The sequence below is a fragment of the Ictalurus punctatus genome, chromosome 2 (genome assembly GCF_001660625.3).
Source record: "Ictalurus punctatus breed USDA103 chromosome 2, Coco_2.0, whole genome shotgun sequence".
In the NCBI taxonomy this organism is placed as follows: Eukaryota; Metazoa; Chordata; class Actinopteri; order Siluriformes; family Ictaluridae; genus Ictalurus; species Ictalurus punctatus.
The window spans coordinates 12,818,042-12,833,680 of NC_030417.2; the positions used below are offsets into that span (position 1 = coordinate 12,818,042).

General features: G+C 38.7%; 1 protein-coding gene across 5 annotated transcripts; it reads left to right on the forward strand.

Moving 5' to 3' along the window:
• Positions 1 to 1,986: 1,986 nt before the first annotated feature.
• znf207a (zinc finger protein 207, a) lies at positions 1,987 to 13,907 on the forward strand. 5 transcript variants are annotated; one of them, XR_006981311.2, is made up of 13 exons: positions 1,987 to 2,139; positions 4,001 to 4,127; positions 5,760 to 5,898; positions 5,997 to 6,170; positions 7,162 to 7,237; positions 8,896 to 8,966; positions 9,108 to 9,268; positions 9,636 to 9,716; positions 10,182 to 10,400; positions 10,632 to 10,788; positions 10,916 to 11,100; positions 11,311 to 11,397; positions 12,085 to 13,907. XR_006981311.2 is itself a non-coding variant. In XM_017492098.3 (12 exons), the coding sequence occupies exons 1-11, from the start codon at positions 2,099 to 2,101 to the stop codon at positions 11,074 to 11,076; spliced, it is 1,407 nt and encodes a 468-aa protein (XP_017347587.1). In that variant the 5' UTR covers positions 1,987 to 2,098; the 3' UTR covers positions 11,077 to 11,100; positions 11,311 to 11,628. The 5 variants fall into 5 exon arrangements, 4 of the variants coding, with proteins under 4 accessions (XP_017347587.1, XP_053543901.1, XP_017347583.1 ...); XM_017492098.3 differs by lacking the exon at positions 12,085 to 13,907 and having other exon boundaries at positions 11,311 to 11,628; XM_053687926.1 differs by lacking the exon at positions 12,085 to 13,907 and having other exon boundaries at positions 10,916 to 11,105.
• The last annotated feature ends 1,732 nt before the right edge of the window (positions 13,908 to 15,639 follow it).

The following is a 15,639-nucleotide window of genomic DNA, read 5'->3' on the forward strand; positions in this document are numbered from 1 at the left end:
GAAATTTAAGTCGAGATAACAAGTCCCTGCTTGGATTCTCTATGTTGAGTTACACATGCTACTCCTGAGATACCAGTGATCCTGACTCCTTCTACTCTCTGGACCAACTGATCCATCCTGATGCAATACTTCTGGTTGGAGAAGACTGAAGTCTCCAATAGTTGATAACAGGACAACAAAATAGACTTAATGTGAAAACTATAATGAATTTCTTGGTTACACAACTGCACATTTTGACCATGTCTTAGGTAAAGTCTTAGGTAAAGGAGCAGATCTGGAGGGTTCACAAGCATAGAGTGTTGTGGTGAACTGGGATGTTCACAGCTCAGAAGTTACTTTTATCACAGGAAAAACAACACCATAGATTGGTTCATGATCCTGTTCATTTGTAACTGAACACTGTACTTCCATATTTGGATCAAATCTATTCACGCATACCAACTGTACACCTGTACCAACATGATAGACCAGGTTGATTCTTCAAATATGGCCATCAAGGTCCATTGGGCTGCAGAATTTACATCCAATCTCAAATTCAATTTTTTTGCAGCAAAATACTAATATAGAGGACTTATTTCTGTCAAAATCTCAGGTTTGTATCTGGTGTCCCACCAGAGATATTCAACCTGAAAGTGAGGGGAATTTTTTAAAAATTGCACTTTCTCACCCCCATAAAAAATAAATAAATAAATGAAGTCTCAAACCTAAAAAGTTCTGCATGCAGACTATACTCATCTAGGTACCCTCTAAAAATGAAGACTGAAGCTCAAAACCTTCCCATTATAAATTGACCCTAAACGTAGAACTGTGAGCAATCTTGAGCATTACATATGGACTTAAGTGCTAAGTTTAAGGAACAAGAATTTGCTAAATGTTTATATACAGTACTGTCAAAGGTTTTATGCAAATGCAAATAAATTTTGTAGAGCAAACATACCTTCACAATAATGAAATTAAATGTTTCTACATTTTAAAAAAATACTGTAAATAGCAATAAACAGTAGTAAAGGAAACAAAGCCTACATTTGGTGTGACAATAAATAAATAAATAAATAAATAAAAATAGTAGTCTCTGGTTCAATTAGTGCAGTTTTATAAGGAAATGAGCTGTAAGGTTTATTGATCATCTTGCAGAACCAGCCACGGTTCTTCTGGAGACTTTGACTTTCGCACTCGCTTCTTATTTTTTCAGCAAAACCCAGCAGTCTTCATTGTGTTTTTTTGTCTGAAAAGTGGTCTCTTATGTAATACACTGCTTTCTTTAATGACACACAAACATTTTTTCTGTAACATTTAATTTTGTGCTGGAAAACTAATGTATGGGAATCTAAAATGTTTTTTGTACTGACTTGATAATGTAGAAGTCATAAAATAAAAAAATCTATAACAAATTTGTAGTGAAAAAAATAGGGTGCTAAAACTTTTGCAGCACACTGTATATGTACATGTACCTTGTAATGTGCTCTAGAGATATGTTTTTGTTTTTTTTGCCCATCCTGAGCTGAGATATTGAGGTTTCCATAAATATTCTGGTTGTGCAATGCCAGTACATAGAGGCATTCACTCTCAGATCTGCCCTGGCTGTGCTCTAGGCTGCCATGTCACCTGAACTGAAGGCTGCACTGCACACCCTTTATTAAAAATAAAAACACCCAAAACTGTATACGGTTCCATAACGAAGATGAACTTTATATTGATACGTGAAATTCTGGAGGGAACGTCGGACGACGTGACGTGGGGACGTAATGACGTGTGCTGTTAATCGATCTATAACATATGAAAACAGAAGCATAAAAGGAGTATTCTAAAAGCGACTCATGTAAACACCTTAATCACAATATTGTCTTATTCAGAATAAGATCAATACTTAGATCACTGCTGTCCATGTAAACATAGTGTATCAGTACATTTGTTCTTGTTTCTCTCGCATTCTTACACTCCGCTCCAGTAGGGGGCGAAATCGCAGCGCTACAGTTTCACGCTTCCGGTCGTACACTTTCATACACTTCCGTCTGCGCCATTTTCTGCTGCCAAATGTTCGGTCCCTGTACCGCGTCTTGGTGATTCACAAACAAATCGTCCACTACAGTACTAAAACATGGGAAGGAAAAAGAAGAAGCAGATGAAGCCGTGGTGTTGGTATCCTTTCTGAGAAAAGCTGTTACGTTATACGTTGTATGTTAGCCGGGTAACAAATCTAGCCAAGCTAGCAAAACAATGACGTCCGGCGCAGGTTTATCATGTTAGTCCGCTTGACGTATTATAGCTATAATCTGCGTATTTGTCGTTTATTTGATATTTCAAATACTCATCACTACCTCTGTCTTTGTAGTATAATAGACCCGAGGTTCTCATAGGATCCTATTAAGTGTGAAATAAATTGTACATATCGGTATTCGATATTGTGTTGATTTAGTCACTGACGCATTCGTAGCAGGTTCACACATGCAGTGAAACGAAATGCAGCTACTCCAAAGACTGTGCATAGCAGTATTTAGTTCATTAACTTTTTAATACTAGTAATATTTTGTATATTTAATAACGCGTTAGAGCAGGGGTGTCCAATCTGATCCGGAAATGGCCTGTGTGGGTGCAGGTTTTCATTCCAACCAAGCAGGAGCCACATCCGAGTCTATTGAAAGCCAAATTTAACTGATTAAACAGGTGGAATCAAGGTGTGACGACTCCTGCTTGGTTGGAAGGAAAACCTGCACCCACACCTGCACTTTCCGGATCAGATTGGACACCACTGCATTAGAGCTTTCTATTCCTCAACTTCCTGCTGACAAAACATCAGGTCCTAGTTGATATTTTATAGACATGCTTGTGTTTGAGTTATTGTTTGGATTAAACCTATTTGATTCAAGCGGCCAGTCAAATAGACCGGAGCTCAATATTGAGTATAACTGATTTCCACCACTTTTTCACTGAGAATCACAGGCTTAAGGCCCTTTCACACCGAACACAAAACGATTGATCGCCTTCAGCTAATTTCACACCTGCACACTAGGGAGTGGTGAAAGAGAATGCATTTCACACCTGCACACAAGGGAGTGGTGAAAGAGAATGCATTTTACACCTGCACACTAGGGGGTGGTGACAGAGAATGCATTTTACACCTGCACACTAGGGGGTGGTGACAGAGAATGCATTTCACACCTGCACACTAGGTGGTGGTGACAGAGAATGCATTTCACACCTGTACATTAGATGGTGCTGAAAGAGAATGCATTTTACACCTGCACACTACGGGACGCAACCCACTATTTAGCTGACTAGCCTGTAGTCTTTGACCACAGAGAATAATCACATAAATTTTGCTGTATAGCCCCATAGCACAAACTGTTAAGAAGCACAGAAACTAACTTTTCTTATTGTATGTATATTCTACACAGAAAGGGAGGCAGAAAGTTTTTATTTTATTTTAAGAGCACCATCGAGCTGTTTTAGTATAAATGAAATAATGTGAAATATAATGCAGAAGTGGGACAAAACCTGAGTTTAATGCCCAAGACCAGCCCAGTTTTTTTCTGTGGTGGAGTGACAGTTCAGTTTTTACTATCCCGTTATATTTATTACTGACATTATTATTATTGTTTTCTGCTACAAAATGTCCTATTTCAGTAAGTATTTCAGTATGAAATATACTTTATACTACACCTGTGAATGCTTGCGCCCGGTGTGAACAGCTCTATAGGGATCTATTGTTTCGAGTCAAGAGTGTCATCAAATAAAAGTAGAAAAGTGGTACTTTACGCTGTTCAGTGTGCACAGCTGCTATTTGATGTCACTCTGTAAACAGGGAAGTAGCTGGTAGCTGAGAAGACTACCCCAAGTTGAAGTTTGAGGCAAGAAAATACAAGTTGCAACCATGCCTCAAACACAGCATTAGACCAACCAAAAACAATCCATATAGGTGCACTCAATACAACACCATAACTAGCTACCTAGTTAGTACACCATCCATCTTGCTCCAATATGACCTTAACTGTCAATGCAGGTATTGTAATAGAGATTTTGATGATGAGAAGATTCTTATTCAGCACCAGAAGGCCAAACATTTTAAGTGTCACATATGCCATAAAAAGCTATACACGGGTCCAGGCCTGGCCATCCACTGTATGCAGGTGAGTATTGGTTCATATTTCTACAGTGGTGCTTGAAGTTTGTGAATCCTTTAGAATTTTCTATATATCTGCAAAAATATGATCTAAAACATCATCAGATTTTCACAACTCCTACAGATCGACAAATAGATCCCAATTAAACCTTTGAGACAAAAATATCATGCTTGGTCAGATATTTATTGAGGAGAATGAGCCAATATTACAGATCTGTGAGTGGCAAAAGTATGCGAATTTAGGATTAGCATCTAATTTGAAATTGGGTGATTTCAGTCAGTGTGATGACTATCAGATGTGAGTGAGTGCCTGGTTTTAGTCAAAGAACAGGGATCTATCAGTCTGTTTTTTATAACACATATTTGGGTGGAAGTGAGTCATGGCACCGAACAAAGGAGATTTCTGAGGACTTCAGAATAAGAGTTGTTGATGCTCAGCAGGCTGGAAAAGTTTATAAAAACCATCTCGAAAGAGTTTGGACTTCACCAATCCACAGTCAGACAGATTGGACAAATGAAGGAAATTCAAGGCCATTGTTACCCTTTCAAAAGGAACCCAGGGAAACTTCTAAGCAACTAAAGGGCTCTCTCTCATTGGCTAATGTTCATGAGCCCACCATCAGGAGAACACTGAACAACAATGTGTGGCAATGCATAGCAGGGTTGCAAGGAGAAAGCCACTGCTCTTAAAAAAAAGAACATTGCTGCCCATCTGCAGTTTGCTAAAGATCACATGGACAAGCCAGAAGGCTATTGGAAAAATGTCTTTTGGACAGATGAGACCAAAATAGAATTTTTAGTTTAAATGAGAAGTGTTATGTTTGGGGAGAGGAAAACCCTGCATTCCAGCATAAGATCCTTATCCCATCTGTGAAACATGGTGGTGGTAGTATCATGGTTTGGGCCTGTCTTGCTGCATCTGGGACTGGGTGACCTGCCATCATTGATGGAACAATGATTTCTGAATTATATAAGTGAAAGCTAAAGGAAAATATCAGGACATCTCTCTGTGAACTGAATCTCAAGAGAAAGTGGGTCATGCAGTAAGACAACAAAACTAAGCACACGGTAGTCGTTCTACCAAAGAATGGTTAAAGAAGACTAAAGTTAATAGTTAATCCAATAGAAATGCTGTGGAAGGACCTGAAGCAAGCAGTTCATGTGAGGAAACCCACCAGTATCCCAGAGTTGAAGCTGTTCTGTACAGAGGAACGGGATAAAATTCCTCCAAGTCGATGTGCAGGACTGATCAACAGATACCGGAAACCTTTAGTTGCAGTTATTGCTGAACAAGGGGTCACACCAGATACTGAAGGCAAGGGTTCACATACTTTTGCCACTCACAGCTATGTAATATTGGATCATTTTCCTCTATAAATGAATGACCAAGTATAATATTCTAGTCTTTTTGTTTAATTACAAAAACATTAAAAAAAAAATAGACAAAAGAGCCCTTTTTGTCTACTTTGAGGACTTCTAAAAGTATGTTTAAAAAAAAAAAAAAGGAAAATTTTTGGTAATATTCATGCAGAAATGTAGAAAATTCTAAATGGTTCACAAACTTTCAAGCACCACTATATAACTGTGACCCCCTTGATGCTCGAGTTAAAACAAAATGCTATTTTCTGCTGTGTTGAAGGTTCACAAAGAAACAATCGATGGTGTTCCCAATGCAATACCTGGAAGAACAGACATTGAACTGGAAATTTATGGGATGGAGGGTATTCCAGAGAAAGATATGGAAGAAAGGAGACGGGTGCTCGAGCAGAAAACTCAGGGTAATTTAGTTTAAGCTTTTCTCACATGCATTGTGTGTGCCCTTTTATGTATACGCTATAGATCTTCCCCTAATTCCTTTTCCTTTTTTTTGACTCAGAAAATCAGAAAAAGAAACAGAACCAAGATGACTCAGATGAGGATGATGATGATGAAGAGGCAGGACCCTCATTCCAGCAGGCAACAGCACAGCCTCCGGCTGCGTACGCTCCTATGGCACAGCCTGGAATGGCACCTGTGCCCACACCAGGAATGCCACCTGGGAGCTACTCAGGTGAGCCAAATAGTTTCTCTCATTTAAAAAAAAAAAAAAAAAAGGCTTTAATGATAAAAATATGGTCTGGAATATCTTTTATTTAATGTGCATCTTGATTGTCTGTTAGCCTCCTTACTATCTTCAAGCAGCAGTCTGAGTAAAGTGCTTACCTTTTTGATTAATTTGTTCCACCGTGATTTCTTTGATAACTTTGTTCCACACATGGTACTGTAGTTTTTTTTCGCATCTTTCCATAGCCTTTCTTTAATGGGAGACGCTGCACTCTGTACATTTTTCTTTTTGTTGTTGAAAATTGTAAGCTTTGTAATTGAAAATGTAGCTTTCTCAAATTCACCATTCCCTTTTGGGACTCCTGCTTATCACCTTTCTTGCACAACAACCAGAAAAAGAAAAAAAACAAAACCCACCACTTTGTAGACTTCATGGAACATTTTTTTTTTTTCACTTCGTATATAGCTTTGTTTAAACTTAATTTACTTCACGATCTTGATTAATCGAACTCGGTGAATTCTGAAGCCTACTACACTTCACCCACGGGGCTACAAACTGGCTGATGGTAGAACGATTTTTACTTGCTGAATTAATTAGTGCATAATTGAAATACGGTCTATATCTGCTGTATATTACATTAACTTTACAAATTGCTACATTTCTGGCTTTGTTATAAGAGGCTAATGCATTACAGGCTGTGTCTGTGTCTTTTATGCCTAGTCAGTTCCAGTGAGTTCCAGGCAGCCAAATCATGGGCTTAGGAAGCACATTTCAGTGCTCACTTGCCCAGTGGGCTGTCTATGAATTTATCATTCATCCACCCTGATATAGGCTGAAATATAACTTGTGCTATATGAACTATGTGCAGCAGCAAAGCTTGAATATTGCATTTGGTAGTGTTCTCTAGCTAGGGAAAAATACACTTGCAGTAGGTGGTGGAGATTAACATGGTATTTTAGGTGGTGCCCCTTAAGTATCTGTGCAATTTATTTTCTAGGAATGCCACCAATGATGCCTGCAGTCCCTCCCATGATGCCAGGGATGCCCCCAGTCATGCCAGGAATGCCACCTGGGTAAGAATTCACAGCAGAACATTATATTAAAGCAAATACGGTCCCCTCTAAAAGCATTGGAATGGCAGTTCTTTTGTTTTTGCTATACACTGAAGACGTTTGGGTTTGAGATCAAAAGATGAAGGAGACGATGGATCAGAATTTCAACTTTCATTGCATGATATTTACGTCTGGATGTGTTAAACAACTTGGAACATGGTACCTTTTTTTTTTTGTTTGAGGTTTCTTTTTCCAGTGATCAGAAATATTGGAACATGTGAATGACAGGTGTTTTTTTTTTTGCCAGGTGTCCCCTGTTAGAGTGATTGTTTGAACAATTAATGGCTCTGAATGTCTACCCTTGGTTTGAGCCCTGGGTTTCGCCTGTGAAAAATGCATTAGTGAGCCGTCTATTGGAAAAAAACAAGCTATTTTGAAGTTGAAAAGAGAGGTACAATTGATCAGAGCGATTGCAAAAGCATTAGGCATAGACAATACAACGATTTAGAATGCCCTGAAAAAGAAAAAAAAAAACACTGGTGTACTAATAACCAGACAGGGAACAGGTCAAACAAGGAAAACAATAGGAGTTCATAACAAACATTGTAAGACCTGTGAAGAAAAACACAAAAACAACAGTCAGTGACATCACTAGCAACCTCCACAGGGCAGGGGTGAAGGTGTCACAATCCACCGTTTGAAGAAGACTTTGAGAGCAGAAATATAAAGGCCAAACCACAAAATACAAACCACTCATCAGCAGCTTGAATCTGGAAGGCCAGATTGGAATTCGCAACGAAATACAGAGACAAGCCACCAAAGTTCAGGAACAGGGATTAACCTCTACCAAAGCGATGGAAAGGCCAAAGTGTGGAGAAAGAATGGATCTGCTCATGATCCAAAACATTCAAGCTCATTAGTCAAGCATGGTGGAGGTGGTGTCATGGCTTGGACTTGCATGGCTGCGTCTGGAATGGGCTCACTAGTCTTTATTGATGTAAATCATGGTGGTAGCAGCAGAATGAATTCAGACGTTTACTGTCAAAATCTGTCAATTTAAAGAGAAGTCTATCTAATCTAATTGGGAGGAACTTAATCGTGCTGTAAGACAATAACCCAAAACACACTGCAAACACAACAACGGAGCTCATCAGAAGGAAAAGTGGGAGGTTTTAGTCTGATCAAGTCAATCACCAGACCTCAACTCAGTTGAGCAGCATTTCACCTCCTGAAGAGGAGACTGAAGGGAAAAATCCCCTCAAACAACTCAAAGAGGCTGCGGTAAAAGCCTGGAAAAGCACAACAAAAGAAGGATGTAACAGTTTGGTGATCTCAGTGAGTCGCAGGCTTGATGCAGTTATTGCAAACAAGGGATATGCATCCAAATATTAAGTGTTATTTCCTTTGTCTATTCATTTACTTTACTAAGCTGTTTAAAACATCTATATGTAAATATCAAGGAGGTAAAGCTGAAATTCTGATATTTTGTCTCATATTTATCTTTTGATCTCAAACCTTAATATCTTCAGTGTATAGCAAAAACACAAGAACTTGCTGTTCCAATACTTTTGGAGAAGATTGTGTGCAGCATGTATACTATTAATGTCACTGTAGTCCTGTTGTACTTCCCCCATTCTGTGATTGGAAAGAAAAAAAAAATTCTGTTCTTTTTTCCACAGCATGATGCCCATGGGTGGGATGATGCCACCTGGACCAGGAATGCCTCCGATGATGCCAGGCATGCCACCAGGTTCAATAGCTCCTTACTGACTTAATTTTTTCTATTGTTATGATAGTCATCAAGCTTGTCCTATATAAAAAGCAACCGAAAGTAATTTACGTTGACTTAATAAAAAATTGTGACAGGCCTCTGATTTGTTGCTCCTGACAGGCATGCCCCCTCCTATGGGTCATCGTCCAGGTATGAACCACATGCCACAGGCTCCTGCCTCCACCACGTCAGGCATGATCCCAAGAGCAGCCACACCTGCAGCCACAGTGGCTGCTCCACAGCCTGTTGTCACCAAGCCCTTGTTCCCTAGTGCAGGACAGGTGTGGATACAATTCATTTTTGCTATATTTTGAATAATACTTGATAACTGGAGATACGGACACCTAGCTTAAATTATTATAACTGTAGGATTCACATGCAGGTTAACAATGATGCACAATATTCAATAGATTAGGGTGTTTTTATTAGCTGAGTAAATGCTTATGACGAAGCATGATAACGATTAAAATTGAAGGAATGAATATTGTTAGCAAAGATTGGTAGCTTGCCACGTTTCAGACACCTTTCACAGGGTATGTGGAAGTACGTTGTAAGCATACACCGATTTGTGAGAGCATGAAACGCAGTGAAGTCATTGATGCAGCTGTGTTGAGGGATTTTGCTCTTTGCTTTTTCTCCATGCTGCAGATGGGGACTCGAGCTCCCAGCACAAGCTCAGCCTCCTCCAGTATGGACACTTTGTCAGCACCCTCTAAGCCGCTGTCGCAAGTACGCAGCAGCCTGCTGACCTAGTGAAACTAGGCTTTTACAAAACTATTCATGGCTAGCAGCAGATATACTGGTGCACTTGTATGCACAGTGCTTATCTATATAATGTTTATTCCCCAGTCTCTTATCCTTTTCCACTGATAGGGTGCCGGTGCCTGATCTCATATTTTACTGCAAAAAAAACAAAACTGCTTGGTTCCTGCAACCTCTTTGTGGGTTTGCTGGTTCCAGCACCTTGTCAGTAGAAAAACAATAGCAAGTGCAGCCCTGGAGGACCACAGCACTGCACAGTTTATTGTTTTCCCTGTTATAAAAAAAAAAACCTAACTTGCAAATGCTCCTCATGAAATAAGCTGTTTAGTGTCATGGCCTTCCAGGGCCAGACATGGGTAACAGGAATTCATCATGGATACTATTAGATGTTTTGGTGATTCTGGTTCATTTGGGACTCTTCTGTGTCTCCAGGCTCAGCAGGGGGTGCCTGGGGCAGCAGTCGGGCTTTCAGCCTCCTCTTCTGCTGCTCCCAAAGCCACATTCCCAGCCTACAGCCAGCCTGCACCCTCTGCTGCCAACACAGGCAGCACTGTGGCCAAACCTGCGACCCCCATTACAAGTAAGCCTGCCACCCTCACCACAACCAGTGCAACCAGTAAGTTGATCCACCCTGATGAGGATATCTCTCTGGTAAGTGTCCATATATGGCTCCACCCTTGTAAAGTAAGTAGTGAAATCAGAATGTAATGTTACTAATTTAAGGTACCGTGAATGCTATTACATTTTAGGAATGTCTTATCCTCTGTATCTTAAAATATTATTTAGCTTGAACAGCATACAATTGCTGTCATGCCTAATTGTGCTTTTTGTGTCTCTGTGTGTGTGTGTGTGTGTGTGTGTGTGTGTGTGTGTGTGTGTCAGGAGGAGCTGCGCGCTCAATTACCACGCTACCAGTGTAAGATCCCTAGTACAGCGCAGGCGCACATCAGCACTCCTCCTGTTGGGCCAATGGGAGGTGTGATGCCTGCTCAGCAGGGTGCTTCTTCACAGCAGCCAGGAACCAGGCATCCCATGCATGGTACAATCCTTTTTTTGATTCCTTTTTATATGAAGTAGAAGATGAATATATGTACTTACTGTTATGAGTCATTTGACACTATTATATTACGAGTTTGTAATTTGTTGCATTTTGTTATTTTTATTAGGGCCATATGGTACCCCATCCCAGGCAGTGCCTGGCTATGTGCCAGGGGCAATGTCACCTTACGGGCAAGGCCCCCCAATGGTTCCTCCTTACCAGGGAGCTCCCCCAAGGCCGCCCATGGCCATGAGGCCTCCTGTAATGTCCCAGGGAGGCCGTTATTGAAGCTCAAACACCAGTCTCCGATAGGTTTGGTGATTCAACCATTTTCTCATGTAATGGTGTGCTTAAGAAGCCAGATCATTAAGCATAATTGTAATTCAATTTGTTTAGTAAGGGAAATGGAAAAAGCACTGGTTTATGCATGAAACTTTGAATTTTGCATAGTTTTTTATTTGGACCTCTATATGTTGCCGATTCTATAGTGTGGCTTTTTTCCTCCCCCTATGTTCCGTTTAGGTTTTTAGAAGTGAAGTTTAGTAAATATGGTTCGTAATAATTTGAAGCGGCTGGAGTAACGTGAACAGTACTGCACCTTTTATCAAGGCAAGTCTTTGTAAACATACTACTGTACTAAACAAATTAAGCCTTCACAGCACCTTTAGGTGCTGTTGGACTTCATGTCCCCAGCTTTGCTTGGTGAGGGCTTCAGTTAGCTATAACTGTTTTTGTATGCCTGCTTATCCTTACCTACATAGGAAATCATACAAGTAATAGCTGATGTGAAAAGTGTCTGTATTATTATGTAAACTGTAATAAACAGTGTTGAAAACCTAAGACTCTTTCTTCATGACAGAGGGAAGGATCTGTACAAAGGTTTGTACTGGCTGCATGATTGCAATAATGTGTCAGCAATGGAGTGTCTTCTGTTCACGACATCAACCTAGTCATCCACATTCATTTTAATTAACCCATACAATAGTGTCCTTTTAACACCTGGCTTAATGAAGAGAACAGTGTCAAGGGGCGGGGGGAGAATATGGATGGCTTTTGTCTGTCAAATTCAGTGTGTCATATTCATTGAAGTAAGTCACACTCGAAGACCTTAATGCACATTCACTGTGGGGGGAAAAAGGATAATCCTAGTGTGTGGTCACAGAGGGGTTCAGACAAATGTGGTTTTGGTTGGGTGTGATTTGGGGGGGGGGGGGGGGATGTAATTTGAAACAGAAGTACTTTGGACCCAGGTGACTTTGTGTGTTGCTAAACTGAGGATCTTTCTTCTCCCTGTAGCGATGCCATGGGACCGGCTGAGGTTGAGTCTCACTGGTGCCCTGTTCAGGCTGAGGCAAGTCTCATATTTTTCTCTTTAAATTCTTTCGAGCGGGGGGCCCTCACAGCCTCATGGCTGTTGGATTCCAATGTCCCCAAACTTGTAGCAAGTTTGGTGATGGCCCCTGTTATTATTCACATTAGAGAAAACCTATAACTAACCTCTTCTGCTTTTGTTTCCGAAGTTCAGAGGTGGGAACGAGTAACAAGTAAGTTTCAAGTCTTGATAATCGAGTCCCGAGTTAAGATAGAGGAGTCGAAATGCGTTCCTTCCCAAATTGAATCCCATTTCAAAATTTAACATTAAAAAGGAAATGTGTAGTGTATTAAAGCCATGGTAAAGTATTTAACTGTTAACAACAGAATAAACAAAAATGTATTTTTTAACCACACATAAAATGACCTGTAATGATGATTAAAAAGAAAAAAAAAGTGTAAGCAAATTTTCATGTGATTTGGAATCGACCCTGCAGTGGTATATGGCATTAAAGGCACTTATTTGTTTGCTTTCGCTTCACAAAATCTGTAAAATAACCCTTTGTAATTTCATTTTTTCTTTTCACAAACCTATAATATGCATCTTGCACACTGAAATAATACAGTAATATTGCTTGGGGATGTAAAACGCCAGCCCTGGTGGGATACAGCCTTACAGATATTAGTTTTTCCTCTTCTAATACACCGATTATAGTCCATGAAGGTCTCTGTAAGCCTGATTAATTTGTCCAGGTGTGTTTAAATATAGATTAAATGCAAAACTTTTTACAGCCCTCCAGAACTGGAGTCTGACAAACCTAAATTAATAATATTCATCAACACTACTCGGTTGGTGAATAGCTTAACTTTAAGGTGAAAGTAATGGTGCTCTCCTTTAGGAATTGTGGTTAAAATATCTTTCCTACTGTCCAACACTGCCAACATACAAGTGTAGTACACAAATTATTTTACTTACCATTGAGATTGCTAAAAGCAGATCCTTCTTACCTGATATTGGTCAACTTGAATGCTCAAGTTTCTTAAGTTATCAGATAAAACTGGCACTTAAATAACCACTAAAACGTATATTTCTTAATTGTTTATGTAGGTCTAACCATACTGTTCTTTATGTAGCCTCTAAGGCCAAATGAGATTGGAGGTAATGCTTGAATCAAATTTTTTAGCAACATTTATTGTTAACGGTGTAGACTTAAAGTTTGGTAGCATGTTTCAACCTGCTCAAGTGTACCTTTATTTAAACACTGGCATCATCCCTCCAAGCCCAAGTTATTGGTGTTAGTCAAGTTGTAGCTTTAAATTATTTTTAGGTTGAGTCTTTAGACATTTTAATTTGTGACTCCAAGCCATTTGTCTTGAGTCCACTCTTCTGCTACCCAGTTCTCTAGGTGCTAGTGACTAGCAGATGTAATGTACTAATTTTTCTAACTTTCATAGAGTCCGCAAACATATTTTTTTTAACTCGGTATTCAGGTATGTGGTGCCTGTATTGGAGCAGGTAGGTATATTTACATTTACAAAAACCCAAGCTAATTTCTAAGCTTAGGTACGATGCAGCCAATAAAGTGTTTTCTAAAATGGCACTAAAGGAATACTCACTTATACAGTATGCACTAGCAATTTCTTTAAGATAATACATGACGTTTGCAGTGCTGTTTGTTGGTCTTGCTCTTCCTGTTTGTTTTGCATCAGATCTGATCACATTACCTGTTGTAGGTAAGTGTCATTGTCACCGGTTAGTCTTTTAAATGGCATATATATACACACACCCCTATATATATATATATATATATATATATATATATATATATATATATATATATATATATATATATATATATATATATATATATATATATATATATATAAAACACAGTGCAAAAGTCTTAGGCATCCTATTTTAAAAAAAAAATTTTTAGTGCAAACATTTAGATTTTTTTATTTTAATTTCTACATTATCGAGTCAATACAAAAAACATTTTATATTCCCAAACATTAGTTTTCTAGCAAAATTAAATGTTGCAGGAAAATGTTTGTCATTAAAGAAAGCAGTGTATTACATGAGACACTTTCAGACAAAAAACACAATGAAGGCTGCTGGGTTTCGCTGCAAAAATAAGAAGCGAGTACAAAAGTCAGAGTCTCCAGAAGAACCATGACTGGATCTGCAAGATGCTCAATAAATCTTACAGCTCATTTCCTTATAAAACTGCACTAATTGTACTGGAGACTAGTCACCAAAAATGTACTTTTTCATTTACTACTGTTTATTGCTCTTTACGGTACTTTTTCTTTTTTAATGTAGAAACATTTCATTTCATTATTTTGAAGGCATCTTTGCTCTACAGCATTTTTTTGCATGTGCCTAAAACTTTTGCACAGTACTGTGTGTATGTGTATGTGTGTGTGTGTGTGTGTGTGTGTGTGTGTGTGTGTGTGTGTGTGTGTGTGTGTGTGTTATTATAGCAGCCATGTGCTACTGCTGGATTACATTAGACTTACTGTGGACCAGAGCAATTTGTATAGCTGTAGAAAAATGACCTCGGTTGCATTCCTGTAATGGTAACTTTACACCACATATAGACTAAACCATCAACTTTTTCTTGAATAAATATTTGCTAAAATATCAACAAAATTGTGTGCAACTTAAATTGAAATACATTTTTAATTATCTTCATTTGAATATTTGTTGTATGGTTAGTTTAGAGGGATGGATAGCCAACAGTATTTTGTGTGGAAATTTTTTGACCTTGAGACGCTACACCTGAATCTGGTTTTTAACATGAATTTATATTTACTCTAGTTAGATGGCTTTGCTCATGATTTAACCCTTGTGCGTCCTTATGGACGTTTTTGTCTTTTTCATTTTTTAATTTTATTTTAATTGTTTTGTCTGTTAATGCAAACAGCATACATTTTGCAAAAGGTTTTTTTTTTTTTTTTTTTAAATAGGAATTTTAATATTTCACCCACCTTTGCTCTCATAAATCTATTTTAAACTAGGTACACAATAGTTCCACTCAGGACCTTAAGGACAAAAATGTCCCCAATGAAACCCATTCAAACTGCAATATTTAATCCCAGTGACGTTTAAGCATAAAATCATGCATGCTGTGTTATTAGGCTTTTGTTTGGTTGACAAGCTTTCAAAACATTTTAGTTTTTTTTTATTCTGAAATGTGTATTGTTTTCTCAGATTTAGCCTGTGGGGAAAATATATTCTTTTCCTTTTTTTCTGATTCTGCTGTATTATAGAGCACTGCAGACCAACTGAATAAACGATGCAGCTATAAGTGTGTGTGTGTGTGTGTGTGTGTGTGTGTGTGTTTGTATGGATATCAGAGTTGTGGTTTGTGTGTGTATGGAAAATTTGACGTGTGAACAGTTTGAAAGAAGTGATATTGTACTGGAAATCACAAATCCCACTCAATGTATATGAGTCAAAGAAGGTTCCTGAGCTTTGAAGATTTTTGCATTTATGCAAGGAAACTGGTGTTTAAATTGAATGAATATGAATGAATG

Bases quoted from the DNA above. Each gene is read 5' to 3' on its own strand.
- znf207a (XM_017492094.3), top strand. From the start codon at position 2,099: ATGGGAAGGAAAAAGAAGAAGCAGATGAAGCCGTGGTGTTG. The intron at 4,128-5,759 runs GTGAGTATTGGT...GCTGTGTTGAAG, and splicing joins TGGCCATCCACTGTATGCAG to GTTCACAAAGAAACAATCGA. The intron at 9,269-9,635 runs GTGTGGATACAA...TCCATGCTGCAG, and splicing joins TGTTCCCTAGTGCAGGACAG to ATGGGGACTCGAGCTCCCAG.